The following is a 12,690-nucleotide window of genomic DNA, read 5'->3' as shown; positions in this document are numbered from 1 at the left end:
TTTGTGTGTGTGTGTTTATCTTTATTATTATTTTTTTTTTCGTTTGCATTCTTGTTGGTAATGCTATTCTTACTCTTTTTCCATATGTTGGGGTAATCTTATAAACAAAATATGTAGAGATTCTTATTCTAATACCGATAAGAAAGAAACCCTCCTATATATATATATATATATATATATATATATATATATATATATATATATATATTTGTTATTTGTGTTTCTTTTTTCTTTCTTCCTCTTTATTCATTTTCTTGATTATTATTGTTATTATTTACTTTGTACGGGAAAGAGGAGAGAGAAAGAGAGTCTGCCGTCGCACACTCGCACACGTAGAAAGAAAAAGAAAGCCAAGAGGACAAACAAACACAAACAAAAACCAAACCAATCAACGTAAACAACAATGGTTGCTGTTCGCGCAAAGGTTGGCTCCCGTGGCTTCATCCGCCAGAAACAGCTGGCAAAGGGGAAGAAGGTGTTCAAAATAGACTGCTCCATCCCCGCCAACGACGGTATCTTCAGCGAGGAGATTCTCAGCAACTTTGAGCAGTACTTCCAGGACAATGTGAAGCTGAACGGTCGCAAGGGAAAGCTGGCAGAGAAGGTGCGTATCAGCATGCGCGATAATGTGCTCGCAATCACCACAACAATGGCGTACTGCAAGAAGTACTTCAAGTACCTGACAAAGAAGTTCCTCAAGAAGAAGGATCTCCGTGACTGGATTCGTATTCTTGCCAAGGGTAAGGATATGTACCAGCTGAAGTACTTCAACATCCAGGACCAGGAGGAGTAATAATAATAATAATAATAATAATAATAAAAAGGGAAATATGGGAAGATAAAGGAAAGGGGAAGTAACATAAAAGTAACAGGAGATGGGAAAAACGATGTAATGGTTACTGCAAAATGTCTTTTTTTTTTGGATGTGTATATTGCCATTATTTCTTTTAGTCACTTTCTCTATCTCTCTCTGTTGTTGCCATGGTTTCCCCGTTTTTCCTCTTATTCTTCCTTATTTTCATTTTTTATTATTATTGTCTTTTCTCGCCTTGTCTTTTCTTCTTTCCTTCATTTATTGTTTCAAAATTATTTTTCTCGTTTTATATTTACAACGAAGAGTAAATAAATGAAAAAAAAAAAATAGCACAGATAATAAAGGTTAATTTAACCCTTATATCTGTTTGTTTTTCCCCTTTGCTTTCTCTTATTATATTTCTTTTTTTTTTTCTCACACACCCACACACATATTTTCACGCCGAAGAAAAGGTATATATTTGTATACTGTGCGTTATTTCTTGTCTCTCAAGCATCGTTTTCAGGCATTAAAAAAAAAAAAATGGTGTTTGAGTACAACACAGATTCCTTCGGGATGTCTATTGCGACCTTGCCTCAGCCGCTAGATATTGAGATGGACACCAGTAATCAAGAGGTGCTACTTATCAATGCTCGCAGTTTTCCATGTGTGGAAGATTCCAGCGTACAAGGTGAGGGACCACGAGACTTTCTTGAACTTCTTAAGGGAAATGCTGATCTTCGTTCCGATGGGGTCCCGAAGTTTCGTGTTTCACAACTTAATGTGGTAAAACACTCAGCAGGTCAAAACCATGATGATTGGATCAGTATCGCACATCTAATTCAAGCAAATTATCAAAAATGTCGTGGTTTTGTAGTTATTAACGGCACAGATAACATGGTGGCAACCGCTACGGCGCTTAGTTTTATGTTAGAGAATTTGGGAAAACCTGTTGTGTTTACTGGTTCACGTATTCCACCAGAGCGACTCTATACGGATCTATGGCGTAACCTTATTGTTGCACTACTGTTTGCCAATTGTAGCCAAATAAATGAGGTATGTATTTTGTTTGATGAACAATTATTTCGTGCAAATCGTTCAATAAAAGTTTCGAGATCAAAACTATCTCCATTTGATTCTCCACATTATCCACCACTAGCCTCTATGCGAGGTGCGATACATTTACACAAACCTTTTCTTCGATTACATCCACGTGGTCGGTTTCGCGTAATGGATAAGATGGAGTCAATTGTATTAACACTAAAACTTGGACCATCACTTCGTCAGGAAGTTTTAAAAAAGGCAATAACATTAACGAAAGCACATGCTATCGTTATTATTGCTTATGGTGATGGAAATGGTCCATCACGTGGAGGTTATATGAGAAACATTGTGAAAAAGTGTGTTGAACGTGGTATTCCGGTTGTTGTGTGTACCCAAAATCTTTACGGTTCAGTAAACTTGGGTGCATACGAAGTTGGAGAGGAATTGCTTAAAGCAGGTGCTTTGAGTGCGCGTGATATGACAATTGAGGCTACAATTATGAAGTTAAAGTATCTTTTGGGTGTCGGTCTTTCAACCGATGATATAAAGAAATTTTTTTCGAATGTTAACCTTCGTGGTGAACTCACGCTTCTCCAAGAAAACTTGTAAGGGTTAATAAATTTATATGTAGGCGTTTTGTTTTGTTTGTTTTTGTTTTCTTAAATCAACATAGGTAGAAGAAGGAAAAGAAAAAGGCGAGGGAAAGAAAGAACAATAAAGAACATGGATATCTTACTCCGGCAAACTTGGAAATGGGGGAAAAAAACATCAAAAGAACAAGACAAGCAATAGATAGAATATCAAAAAAAAGGGGGAATTTTTTACAGTTTTCCCATTATATTTCGCTTTTGCTTTTTCTGTGTTTGCGACTGCGTGTCGGGTTTGAAGCTTTTTTTATTTTCTTGGAGCAAAAGTATTTTTTTCTTTCTTTTTGTTTCTTTTACCTTTATTCTGATGACCAGTTTCTCCATTTTTTTTGCCTATTTTTTTATGCTTCTCTTGTTATTTGTTTGGTATGGTGCTTTTTTCCCCTACTTTTTTTTTCAAAAAAAAAAAAAGAATAATAGCAGCGGTGGTTTTCAAAGGAACATAGAGGTAATAAAAGAGAAAAAAACCAACATTTTCAGTGTTTGAAGTGACCTTCAGGTAAAGAAGAAGAAAAAAGAAACATACATATTACCAGCTGAAAAAGAAAAGTAACGAAGAGAGAAATAGGATACAACGAAAGGCGAAGAAGTAAATAAACAAATATGAGTGATACTGCTCTCATCTGTACGGTTTGTGGGAAATCCAACAACTTTCCCATGCATCATGCCAATATGCAGCAGAGGGAAAGCATGACAACATTCTGTAATACGTGCGGTGGTGTAACGCTGCAGCGAATGCGGAATACAGCTGACCGAAGTGAGCAACAGAGAGAGATAAATGAACATGGAACAGGAACAACAACACAGAATGGTGTAAATTCACACTTCGTAGTTCCTATGCCAGATGAAAATGAACAATTATGGAGGCGACTACAGGAAACACTTGTAAATAATGGTATTTCTATGGCATATTTTTTTCGTTGTGATGTGCCTACCAAATCGCGCATTATCTCCTCTATGGGGTTTAACAAGAGTGAGTCACCGCAACTTTTGGAGATTGCTGAAGCAAAAAATCCAAGAAATTCGCTAAATACTCCACCACAAACGACGACGCAAGAGATAGAAACGACTGTGGAGGAACCACCTAAATCTGAGTTTGTTCCATCAAATTTAAATGAGAGATTTTCAACAAATTTAACAAACTCCAAGATAGGTTCAGGACAAATGGTAGAAACTCCACGTTATAGCACAAATAATGGAACTTCATTACTTGGTTTAGCAGCTGAAGAAAATGGATCTCTTGTTGCACGTTGCTCAGTTTATCCACATCTTCCTGCAGAGTTTTGGTGTTCACTTTGTGGTGCGTTGGTTTCCAGCCGTTGTCATGTAACAGGTATTCATAAAGATCATCCCTTTATTACCCTTCGTCAAGCAGCAGAAGCACATGTGGGAGACCTTAAGACATGGTCAGAACGCTGTCGTTCACAATTGAATGTTGCCAGCAGTATTATCGCTAAGTTAAAGCATGGAAAAGAACTTCTCAATGAGACAATTAAAGAACAAGAAAGAGAACTTGATCAACAATTTGAAGATATTATTCGTGGTCTTACAAAGTGGCGAAATGAACTTCGATCTAGATTAAGATTACAAGCTGATGCGCAACAAAAAAATATTGATATGGCTATGGAAAATACTACTGATCTTGTGGAGTATTATACCGAACGACAGAGGAGTTGTGATCCTCTTCTACATACCATACCTCCTGTTCATCAAAACGACAAGCAATCAGAAGATTGGTCCCTTCGTGTTATGAATCTTGTGAGTCAACTGAAGTCTACACGATATGAACCCATTCCCATTCCTCGTATAACAGTTCCAGAAGTGAAATCCTTTGCCACTGCGGCGAGTTACATGGATCTCTTAAAAGCGGTGAGTGTTCCTGCCGCCATTCGCCTACCAGACGTACTCGACACGGAATACCTTAATTTTCCCAATCCCTCGGACGTTGCCCGTGAGGCTTTCACCCTTCATCCCCCGCTGGATGCGGAGGCGCGTGGGATTCTCATCTACAGTGGCCGCACCCTCACGCGGGCGGCGGGGGTGACGCCTGTGCACGTGCTGGTCTGCAGTTCGCGGGTCTTCTACACCGGCGTGACGGCGTGGGCGGTGCGGGTCGACCGCATGGGCGCCGGTCCCGGCCGCGTCCTCGCCGGCGTGTTGATGGCCGGGACGGACGGCGAGGGCGTCGTGTGGGACGGCCAGCGGCTCGTCGGGCCGAATGAGGGGGAGTGCCGACTGCTGCCGGAGCGCTGCCGCCTGCAGACGGGCACCACTCTCCGCTTCGTGCTCGAGTTGGAGGCTCCGGCGTACTTTCTTATTTGTTATTACGAGGAGGAGGTGGTCGCGAGGGTCCCGCTGCCGCCTGTCCTCAGCGGATGGATTCCCGCGTTTAGCGTCTTTGGCCCACAGGATCAAATCACCGTGGTCCCAACCTCCACCACAGTGGCAGAGCATCTACTGTCGAACGCCACACCAGAGGGGAGGAGAAGGATGCAGAAAAAAGGAGGAGAGGAGGGAAATCCAGAGGATACAAAGGTACTTCTCGTGGAACAGGAACAGAAGTTAAATGCCTTACAACAGCAAATCCAAGGTGTGAATTCAAGGATTGATCAAGAGCATTACGAGAAATTTATAAATTCCTCTAAAAACTGGCAAAATAAGAGCAACGGAAAAAATCAAACCAGCGACACCAATGTTCGGTATCCATCATCTTTTAATCCAACTGTATCGTTATTCGCACCGGATGAAGAGAGTAGTTCAAAGCAAACAAAATTTACTGCATCATATGATACAAGAGCGGCACCACTACCACCTCGACCAACATCATCATCATCAATATCGCCATTGAGATCACATGGCTCAGGTGAGCAGCGCCCAAAGCAAGAAACAGGAAATCAGAGATACAGCCCCGAGTTACAAAACCTTATGAGTTTTGTAGAATCTATAAAATAGAGACGTACAGTGTACGAAAGGCGAGAAGGAACTCTTTTCGAAGAGTTATAGAAAGTTAATAAAATAGAACGAGAAGAGACAAAACGAAAAACACAAAAAAAAAATAAAAGAAGGGAACACAATGAAAAGAAAAACAGAAGAAGAAATAACACCGACTTAGGGAAAGTGCTGAATAAAGAAGAGTTATATTGTTTTTTCTTTGATTCACCCCCCTTTTTTTTTTGTGAAAGGGTGGTGGATGAAGAATAAAGAGAGGGCATAGCAGAGTTTTTCTATTGTTTTTATTATTAGTGTTATTATCCGATGCGGTTTCTAATTTTTTTGATTTATCTACTTCTTTCTCTTTCTCTCTCTCTATTTCTCTACCATTATCGACATTTACTATCATATATATATATATATTGATTATGGAGTTTTTCTTTTTTTTCTCGTCTTCATTTGTTCTTGTTTCTGCTTTGGTGTATAACTCTTTTTAATGATAGTATTCTGCAATTTATTAGTATCCCTTTTGCTCTTCTATCCTTCTTTTTCTCCCGTCACTCTCTCTCTCTTTCTCTGTGGCGTATTACTCTTACTATTTGTCTTGTTTTTTTTACTGATAGGTGCGGTATTTCGTTAGACGACAGAATAGGGTGGAGTGTTTTTTTTTTGTTGTTGTTGTTGTTGTGGGGTACGTGTGTCCCGCTTGTTTTATTTATTTAAGACATCTTCACAGTCTGTTTGTACGCGTACATCCCTACAAGGAAAAGGTAATAAATAACAATAATAGTAGTGATAAAAGGGTGGGTCTTATTTGGGAAGAGGCAAGTAAGGACAATTGAAGAGGGTAATTATCAAAACAAAAATAAAAGAGGGAAAGCGAAGACCAGTGTTTAATATCTGGTGACGGTGAAGACAGAAAAAAAAAAACGGGTGATAATTTTAAAAAGGTAACTCAGTAAAAATAAAAAACAGAAATAGGATAGCAAAGTGGTGTCATACAACATTTTTTTTCTTCTATTTATTTGAGGCAAAGAGATCAAACATCAGGAAGAAAGAATAAGATAGGAGTGAATTTAAACGAATAGATTGGAATTAAAGATGGGGAATAGAAACAGTGCACCTACCGAGGCAAAAGGAGAAATAAATGCTCAGACGACAGCATCAAACTCATCAACAACACCGTCGTCCAATGTTACGAATGATAAGGATGAGTTAGCTCATTATCGTCAATTTCGTGATCAGTTGCTTAGTTTCTCACTGGGAGAGAGTGCATTCGATTATGCTGAGCGACTATTCGCAAAGAATCCATCTAATCCAGAAGTTATGGCCCTCCTCGCAGAGACAACTGTTCTCTATGATAAAAATAAGAATAAGGTTGCCAGAGATCATTGGTGTGATCGTCTAGACCTTTTACAACGTGGTGTTGACGTTAGTAGGAAGTGCATTAATGAAAATCCAGAGTATGGACCGTGTTATAGAGCTTACGTGTTGTGTGCAACTCGTGAATCTGAAGCACTGTACTATATGAAGACTTTAACAGGTGTAGGACTTTTGGAAAATTATAATGCTATTATGCGACGTGGAGAAAAGGGAATGGAACTACTACCTACAGATGCAGATATGCCCAATGCACTAGGTGCACTATGTGGTCGATGTGCTTATAAGTGGTACGATCCTACACGACTCTATGCTAAATGGTGTGGTGTACCAGGATGGAAAGAACTGTGGGCTAAGAGTATTGAATTACATAAAAAAGCAGTTGAGAATGAACCAAAAAGTTTGGAATACGCGTGCCGACTCGCACAGGCGTATTATCACAGTGGAGATCTTCAAAATGCACGTCGCTGGTATGGAAAAGTACGAGATGAGATGCCACCCCAAGATCTCAAGGACGAACGTTGGCAATCATTGGCACATACAGAACTTTCTACAGCATTTACCAAAGGGAGTTGGAATGTCCCTTTTGGGTAAAAAATCCAATTTCCCATTGGAAAAATGTTTATTTGGATTTATTTCTCTTTATGCACTTTACAATACTATTTTTAACGTTTCCATGTCGTCGTTGTTTGTTGTTTTTCTCGTTCCTTCTTGTCGTGTTTTCCCTAGGACAGTGCACTTTATTGCAATGACCAAAGATAAAAGAACACATTTATTTGTGGAATTGTGTTTATTTGCATTTTGTAGAATATGTTGAGTATGGTCATTAAGAATGTTTTTTTTTATTATCTTTTCTCTCTAATCAATCTAATTAATTCTTCTTTTTTTTCCATTTTTTTAAGTAAAAACAACAACAACGACAACCCTTCTAGCTCCTTAGCAGAGAACTCTAAAAGATGTTGCGTCGTGTTGTTCTTGGAGGCACGCGTGCGGTACGTCCTTCTGTCTACGGAAGATTAGTAGCAGTTCGACACGCCACCATACGATCTCCTATTACTACGCCTGTTGATACTAATAGTGGTAATGGAAAAGTATGTAGTAGCAATAACACCACACAGGTTCTCACAGAGGTGGATGCTATACCGAATCTCAGTTTCTTGTCTAACAAGGCTATTTTAGCTGAGACGGTGGATCGAACTATTGAAGTCTGTGATGCACTTCTTAATGAAATTCCAAAAGCTAAAGGCGCAAAAGAGAAGCATGATCTTATTGATACTACAAGTAATGTATTGTGTTTACTCTTAGATCCATGTGAATTTGTTAGACAAATTCATCCAGATGAAGATTACAAAAAGTATGCATCATATGCCTTTCAGAAAGGGTATGAATACATGAGTAAAGTAAATTCACGTCGTGATCTCTATGATGTTATTGTTGAGCTTGATAGCCCTGAAGGAAGAAAACAGCTTGATGATGAAGAGATTAAAAATGTTCTTCAGTTAAAACGTGATATGGAAAGTAATGGTATTCATCTACCAGATGCTCTTCGTGAGAAGGTCACTGAGATGAATATTGAGAAGGAAGAACTGGCAATGCGATTCTTAACAGAGCAGGGATCTAAAAATCCTTTTGCTACACTTCGATACCTTCTTAGTTGTCGTTATGAATTATCACAGTTACTTGGTTTTGAAAGTTATGCGGAACAACAATTACGTGGAACAATGCTTGAAAACCAACAACGAGTTTGGCATTTCCTTTGTGGTATTGCCCATAAGTATCGTCCTGCTGCAGAGAAGGAAATAGATACTATTCGACAAAATGTTGGAGAAGTACGTAATCGTCAAAATATAACAGATGATGTACGAGCTCGTGTGGCACATTCTCTTCGTCGTGATGCTGAACCTGACGGAGCTGCAGAATATTTTTCAGTTGCTAATTGTATTCGTGGAATTCGATGTCTTTGCTCTGAAGTATTTGGTGTAAAACTGGAGGAGGTACCATTTAGCCCAGAGGAAGTATTTAATTTGGATGCCAAGAAGTTCCATGTATATGATGAGAATGGTGGATTTTTGGGAGTTATCGTACTTGATATGTATGCTAATGAGATGAAGTACTGTCAAGCAGGACACCTCACTCTACAGCTTGGTTGTCAACCACATCAAGAAGCCCTCGCACGTGTAGGATTAAAACTTCCGAAGAAACAATATCCTGTTGTAGTGTTAACGTGTAATGTTGGTGCACAAACACCAGCACAAAGACGTGCAGATGGAAGATTTGATGATGAATCTACACTTATGCATCCAGGTGAAGTGACAACAGTTTTTCATGAATTTGGACATGCTATGCATACTATTTTTGGACAAACAAAGGTACAAAATTTGGCAGGAACACGTGCTAGTATTGATTTTGTAGAAACATTTTCACAACTTTTTGAGCAATTTCTTACGTCACATGAATTCCTGCGTCTCTGGGCACATCGTATCAATACACGAGAACCTATTTCATTTGATATGGTTATGAAACGTAATGCAGCTGCTGATATGTTTAAACATATTGATATGTTAGATCAGGTGGTACTCTCTGCTGTGGATCAAACACTTCACGGACCCCAACCATACACAGTTTACTTCCCACATGGTGATAAAGGACACCTTGGAAAACGTACACTTGGTGAAATCGCTGATTATGGTCGTGGAACGTACAACTTAGCGAAACTCCTCATTGATGTTTGTACCCCACTCTCTGTTGTAACTCCTACGGAGACTGGTGTATTAGGAACTCTCTCATTTGAGCATCTCTCTGGTTATCCGGCTGGTTACTATGGTTATCTCTACAGTCTTACCGTCGCCAGGCGTATTTGGGCGAAGAAGTTTGAGAAGAATCCACTTAATCGTGATGCTGGGAGAGAACTGGTGCAGAAAGTCATGCGACATGGTGCCGCGTGTAATCCTGTGGAGGTTATAGAGAAATACTTGGGTGATGATCTAGATGAGATTGATGTTTGGGCATAAACAGAAATAGTGTAAAGAAGCCAATGGAGAAAGGCAGGAAATCAAACAACAACAAGAAGAAGTGAGAGGAAAGAAGAAAAAGAAAGAAGAAAGAACACGAGAATTGACAGAACAAGAAGACGAGAAAAAAAAATCTGAAGACTTGACGAAAGAAGAAAAAAATTGATAACAATGGGAAACGCTTTCTTCAGATGACAAGAATTTCAAAGTACCATCTTTTTCTGACTGTAACCAAATGTCAGTACACGACACTCTATCAAACTTTAATATGACAAAGAAGAAAGACAATGAAAAAAAAAAAATAAAGTAACAAAATGAAATCAGTCCTTTTTTGTTCTTTGCACCTCGCATTCTTCAGATTTGATCAATTTTTTTTATTTCTTATTTCGTTCCCTTTCTCTCTCTTTCTCACTCACTCTTTTTTTTATGTATGTCGTACCAAAAAAAAGAAAAAATAGAATTTAATCCAATAGCTCACACGCTTTTGTTAGTGTACGCGTGTTAAAGGGATGATGCGCCGATCTTTTTTCTCCCTCGCAGCAGCAGCAGCAGCTACTGCAACTCCTCCTGCCGCTTCTGGAAATACCAAGATGAGTGCACTTTACAAGATTCTTACTGGTGAGACTCACTTCAAGAACAAGACACCTGTAAAGGTGTGCAATATTGTGCATCAGTTTGGTGAAAACTGGGAACAGGAGATGGCGGCATACAGTAAGACACTCTCAGCAGAGCAGAAGAAACTCGTTGAGCGGCAGGTGGAGCGGGTTAAGTTTACACGTTATACAGTTGCTGAACTCGCAGCATACTGCGGTGATGGTCCCGCGTATTTGGACGCGGTGGCACAAGAGGCGAATGTTGAGCAGGGCGTGGAATTTCTCAAACAAAAGGGAGTAGAGGAGTTCGACAGGTACGTTCAACAGGAGGCGGTTAACGCGAACTGGAAGCCAGAGGAGGCGAAGAAGTTTGCCGATGCTGTGAAGGCCAAGGCTAAGGCCAAGTAGGGACATTGGAATGTTAGCGGAGAGTGGAGAGAAAGAAAGGGATATAGCAAACAAGAAGGATTTATTTGCAAATAATATTTCTTTCTTTTGTTTGTTTCTTTGTTTCTTCGTATTGTGTGTGTGTGTGTGTGTTTTTTTTTTAGTGTGTGTGTGTAGCTATAGGAACAGTGAAAGAAAAGAAAATTTTGTGCAGTGATTCTTGCTGCATCTTTTTTTATATTTATTTTTGGTTTTCACTGTTCTTGCTGTTTAGGGAAATATATGACATATTCATGGAGGGGAAAAGTGACAAGAAACCAAGAATAAGAAAAAAAAAATTGATAATAAGGAGTCAAGTAAAGAGAAGAACTTTTTTTTTGCGTATGAAGTCTTTGTAAATGAGATTATTTTGGTTCTATTATTTTTATGTTTTATTGCTTTCACCTGTAATATTTCTACTATTCTTCTTTCCTTTATCTCATGTATAAATAGAGCTACGAAAGAGACAGTAACTCTTTGTGTACTAATGTCCCCCAAGCGTGCTCTCTATGATGTCCTTGGTGTATCCCCTGATGCGGCGGATGATGAGATAAGTCGTGTGTACAGGCGACTGGCACTACAATACCACCCAGACCGTAATCCCAACGGCGAGGCAAAGTTTAAAGAAGTTGCGAATGCCTACGATGTATTAAGTGATCCAGATAAACGCCGGGTGTATGATGCGACGGGTATTGTACCTGGTGCTGAGAGTACATCAGAGAGTGAGGCTACAATGGCTCAACGTTCTGCTGAGATGAAGGAACGTGTGCAGGAGTTTTATGTGAATTATGCAGGATCACCAGAAGAAGTGGAAGATGTTATCGCTTGCTTTAAGAAGACTAAAGGTAACTTTCGTCGTATGGTACGAGAGGAATTATTATTTGACAATACCAAAAAGGGTGAAATTGTACGACTTTGCGATCTTGTGCAAAGTCTTGTGGATTCAGGTCGATTACAATCAACAGAGGCGTGGAATCTAACAAACACTCCTGTCGTAATTAAGAAGATTGAACGTTCCATGACAAAAGAACGTAAAGAGGCGGAAGAGGAATTAGATGCTATGGGTCTTTCAAATGATGATAAGAAGGGTGGTTTACAGGCACTGCAGGCATTAATGAAACGTGATCAGGAGGCGGAGTGGAGTAATATGATGAGTAATCTTGAGTCAAAGTATCTGCAGCCAAGGACGCAGAAGAGCAAAGTGAAGAGTGGAAAGAACAGGAACACAGCAAAGGAGGTGTTAAGGGAAAAAGATAATACATGTAAAACGGCGAAAAAGAGGGAAGCAGGAAAAAAATCTCTCACCTCAGCCCCACCACACAAGAAGCAGCGGAGATAAAGAGGAGGGGGGAAGGGAAAAACAAAACAAACAAAAAAAATACCCAATGAGGGAACAAGAATGCGAGAGCGAGAGAGAGAGGTGGAGAATAGATCGATGTCATAGAGTATAATATAAACATAGAGTAAAATCTTCCGCAGTGTCACCAAGTGTTTTTTTTTTCTTTAAGTTGGTTAGTTTAAATTGTGTTGGTTGACTGAATCCAATAAAAGAGTTTATTCATTGCGGCTGACACATGCGTAGGGTAATATATTTTGGGCTGATGCTTGTGTGCACAGACTTTGTTTTTTGAATATATTTCCAATGCTTAAAACCGTTTTGTATGTATGCCTCTATGTATTATTATTTTTTTTTTTCATGTGTATTTTATCCCAATCTTTTTTTTATTGTTTTCTTTAATAAAATATATAAACGGTAATACCAGTATAAAGGGGAAAACAAAACGTAGGAAATTAAGAAAGGAAAAACAGAAAAGGGTAGGGTCTGCCACGAGTGCTTATACAAAGAATAAAACAATAATATAATA

At 39.3% G+C, this 12,690-nt stretch overlaps 7 protein-coding genes across 7 annotated transcripts; all 7 read left to right on the top strand.

Annotated features, from left to right (window-relative positions):
* Positions 1-403: 403 nt before the first annotated feature.
* On the top strand, positions 404-793 carry LSM04_005684 (Ribosomal protein L22e; the record flags this gene model as incomplete). The annotated part of the gene is made up of 1 exon (XM_067333919.1): positions 404-793. One exon carries the CDS (start codon positions 404-406, stop codon positions 791-793), a length of 390 nt encoding a protein of 129 aa, XP_067186381.1.
* Positions 794-1,336: 543 nt separating this feature from the next.
* LSM04_005030 (Asparaginase/glutaminase) lies at positions 1,337-2,446 on the top strand (the record flags this gene model as incomplete). Its single annotated transcript, XM_067333918.1, has 1 exon — positions 1,337-2,446. The coding sequence occupies one exon, from the start codon at positions 1,337-1,339 to the stop codon at positions 2,444-2,446; it is 1,110 nt and encodes a 369-aa protein (XP_067186356.1).
* A 641-nt stretch (positions 2,447-3,087) lies between these two features.
* On the top strand, positions 3,088-5,436 carry LSM04_001787 (uncharacterized protein; the record flags this gene model as incomplete). Its single annotated transcript, XM_067333917.1, has 1 exon — positions 3,088-5,436. One exon carries the CDS (start codon positions 3,088-3,090, stop codon positions 5,434-5,436), a length of 2,349 nt encoding a protein of 782 aa, XP_067186238.1.
* A 1,080-nt stretch (positions 5,437-6,516) lies between these two features.
* Positions 6,517-7,389, top strand: LSM04_005199 (uncharacterized protein; the record flags this gene model as incomplete). Its single annotated transcript, XM_067333915.1, has 1 exon — positions 6,517-7,389. One exon carries the CDS (start codon positions 6,517-6,519, stop codon positions 7,387-7,389), a length of 873 nt encoding a protein of 290 aa, XP_067186361.1.
* A 362-nt stretch (positions 7,390-7,751) lies between these two features.
* LSM04_008944 (Peptidase M3A/M3B catalytic domain) lies at positions 7,752-9,806 on the top strand (the record flags this gene model as incomplete). Its single annotated transcript, XM_067333914.1, has 1 exon — positions 7,752-9,806. One exon carries the CDS (start codon positions 7,752-7,754, stop codon positions 9,804-9,806), a length of 2,055 nt encoding a protein of 684 aa, XP_067186488.1.
* Positions 9,807-10,315: 509 nt separating this feature from the next.
* Positions 10,316-10,807, top strand: LSM04_005910 (uncharacterized protein; the record flags this gene model as incomplete). The annotated part of the gene is made up of 1 exon (XM_067333913.1): positions 10,316-10,807. The coding sequence occupies one exon, from the start codon at positions 10,316-10,318 to the stop codon at positions 10,805-10,807; it is 492 nt and encodes a 163-aa protein (XP_067186387.1).
* Positions 10,808-11,312: 505 nt separating this feature from the next.
* LSM04_007382 (DnaJ domain) lies at positions 11,313-12,164 on the top strand (the record flags this gene model as incomplete). Its single annotated transcript, XM_067333912.1, has 1 exon — positions 11,313-12,164. One exon carries the CDS (start codon positions 11,313-11,315, stop codon positions 12,162-12,164), a length of 852 nt encoding a protein of 283 aa, XP_067186443.1.
* Positions 12,165-12,690: the final 526 nt, after the last annotated feature.

This window comes from Trypanosoma melophagium (assembly GCF_022059095.1).
Source record: "Trypanosoma melophagium isolate St. Kilda chromosome Unknown ctg7segment1, whole genome shotgun sequence".
NCBI lineage: Eukaryota > Euglenozoa > Kinetoplastea > Trypanosomatida > Trypanosomatidae > Trypanosoma > Trypanosoma melophagium.
The sequence above is the reverse complement of the archived record's forward strand: the minus strand, read 5'-3'. Positions and strand labels throughout refer to the sequence as shown.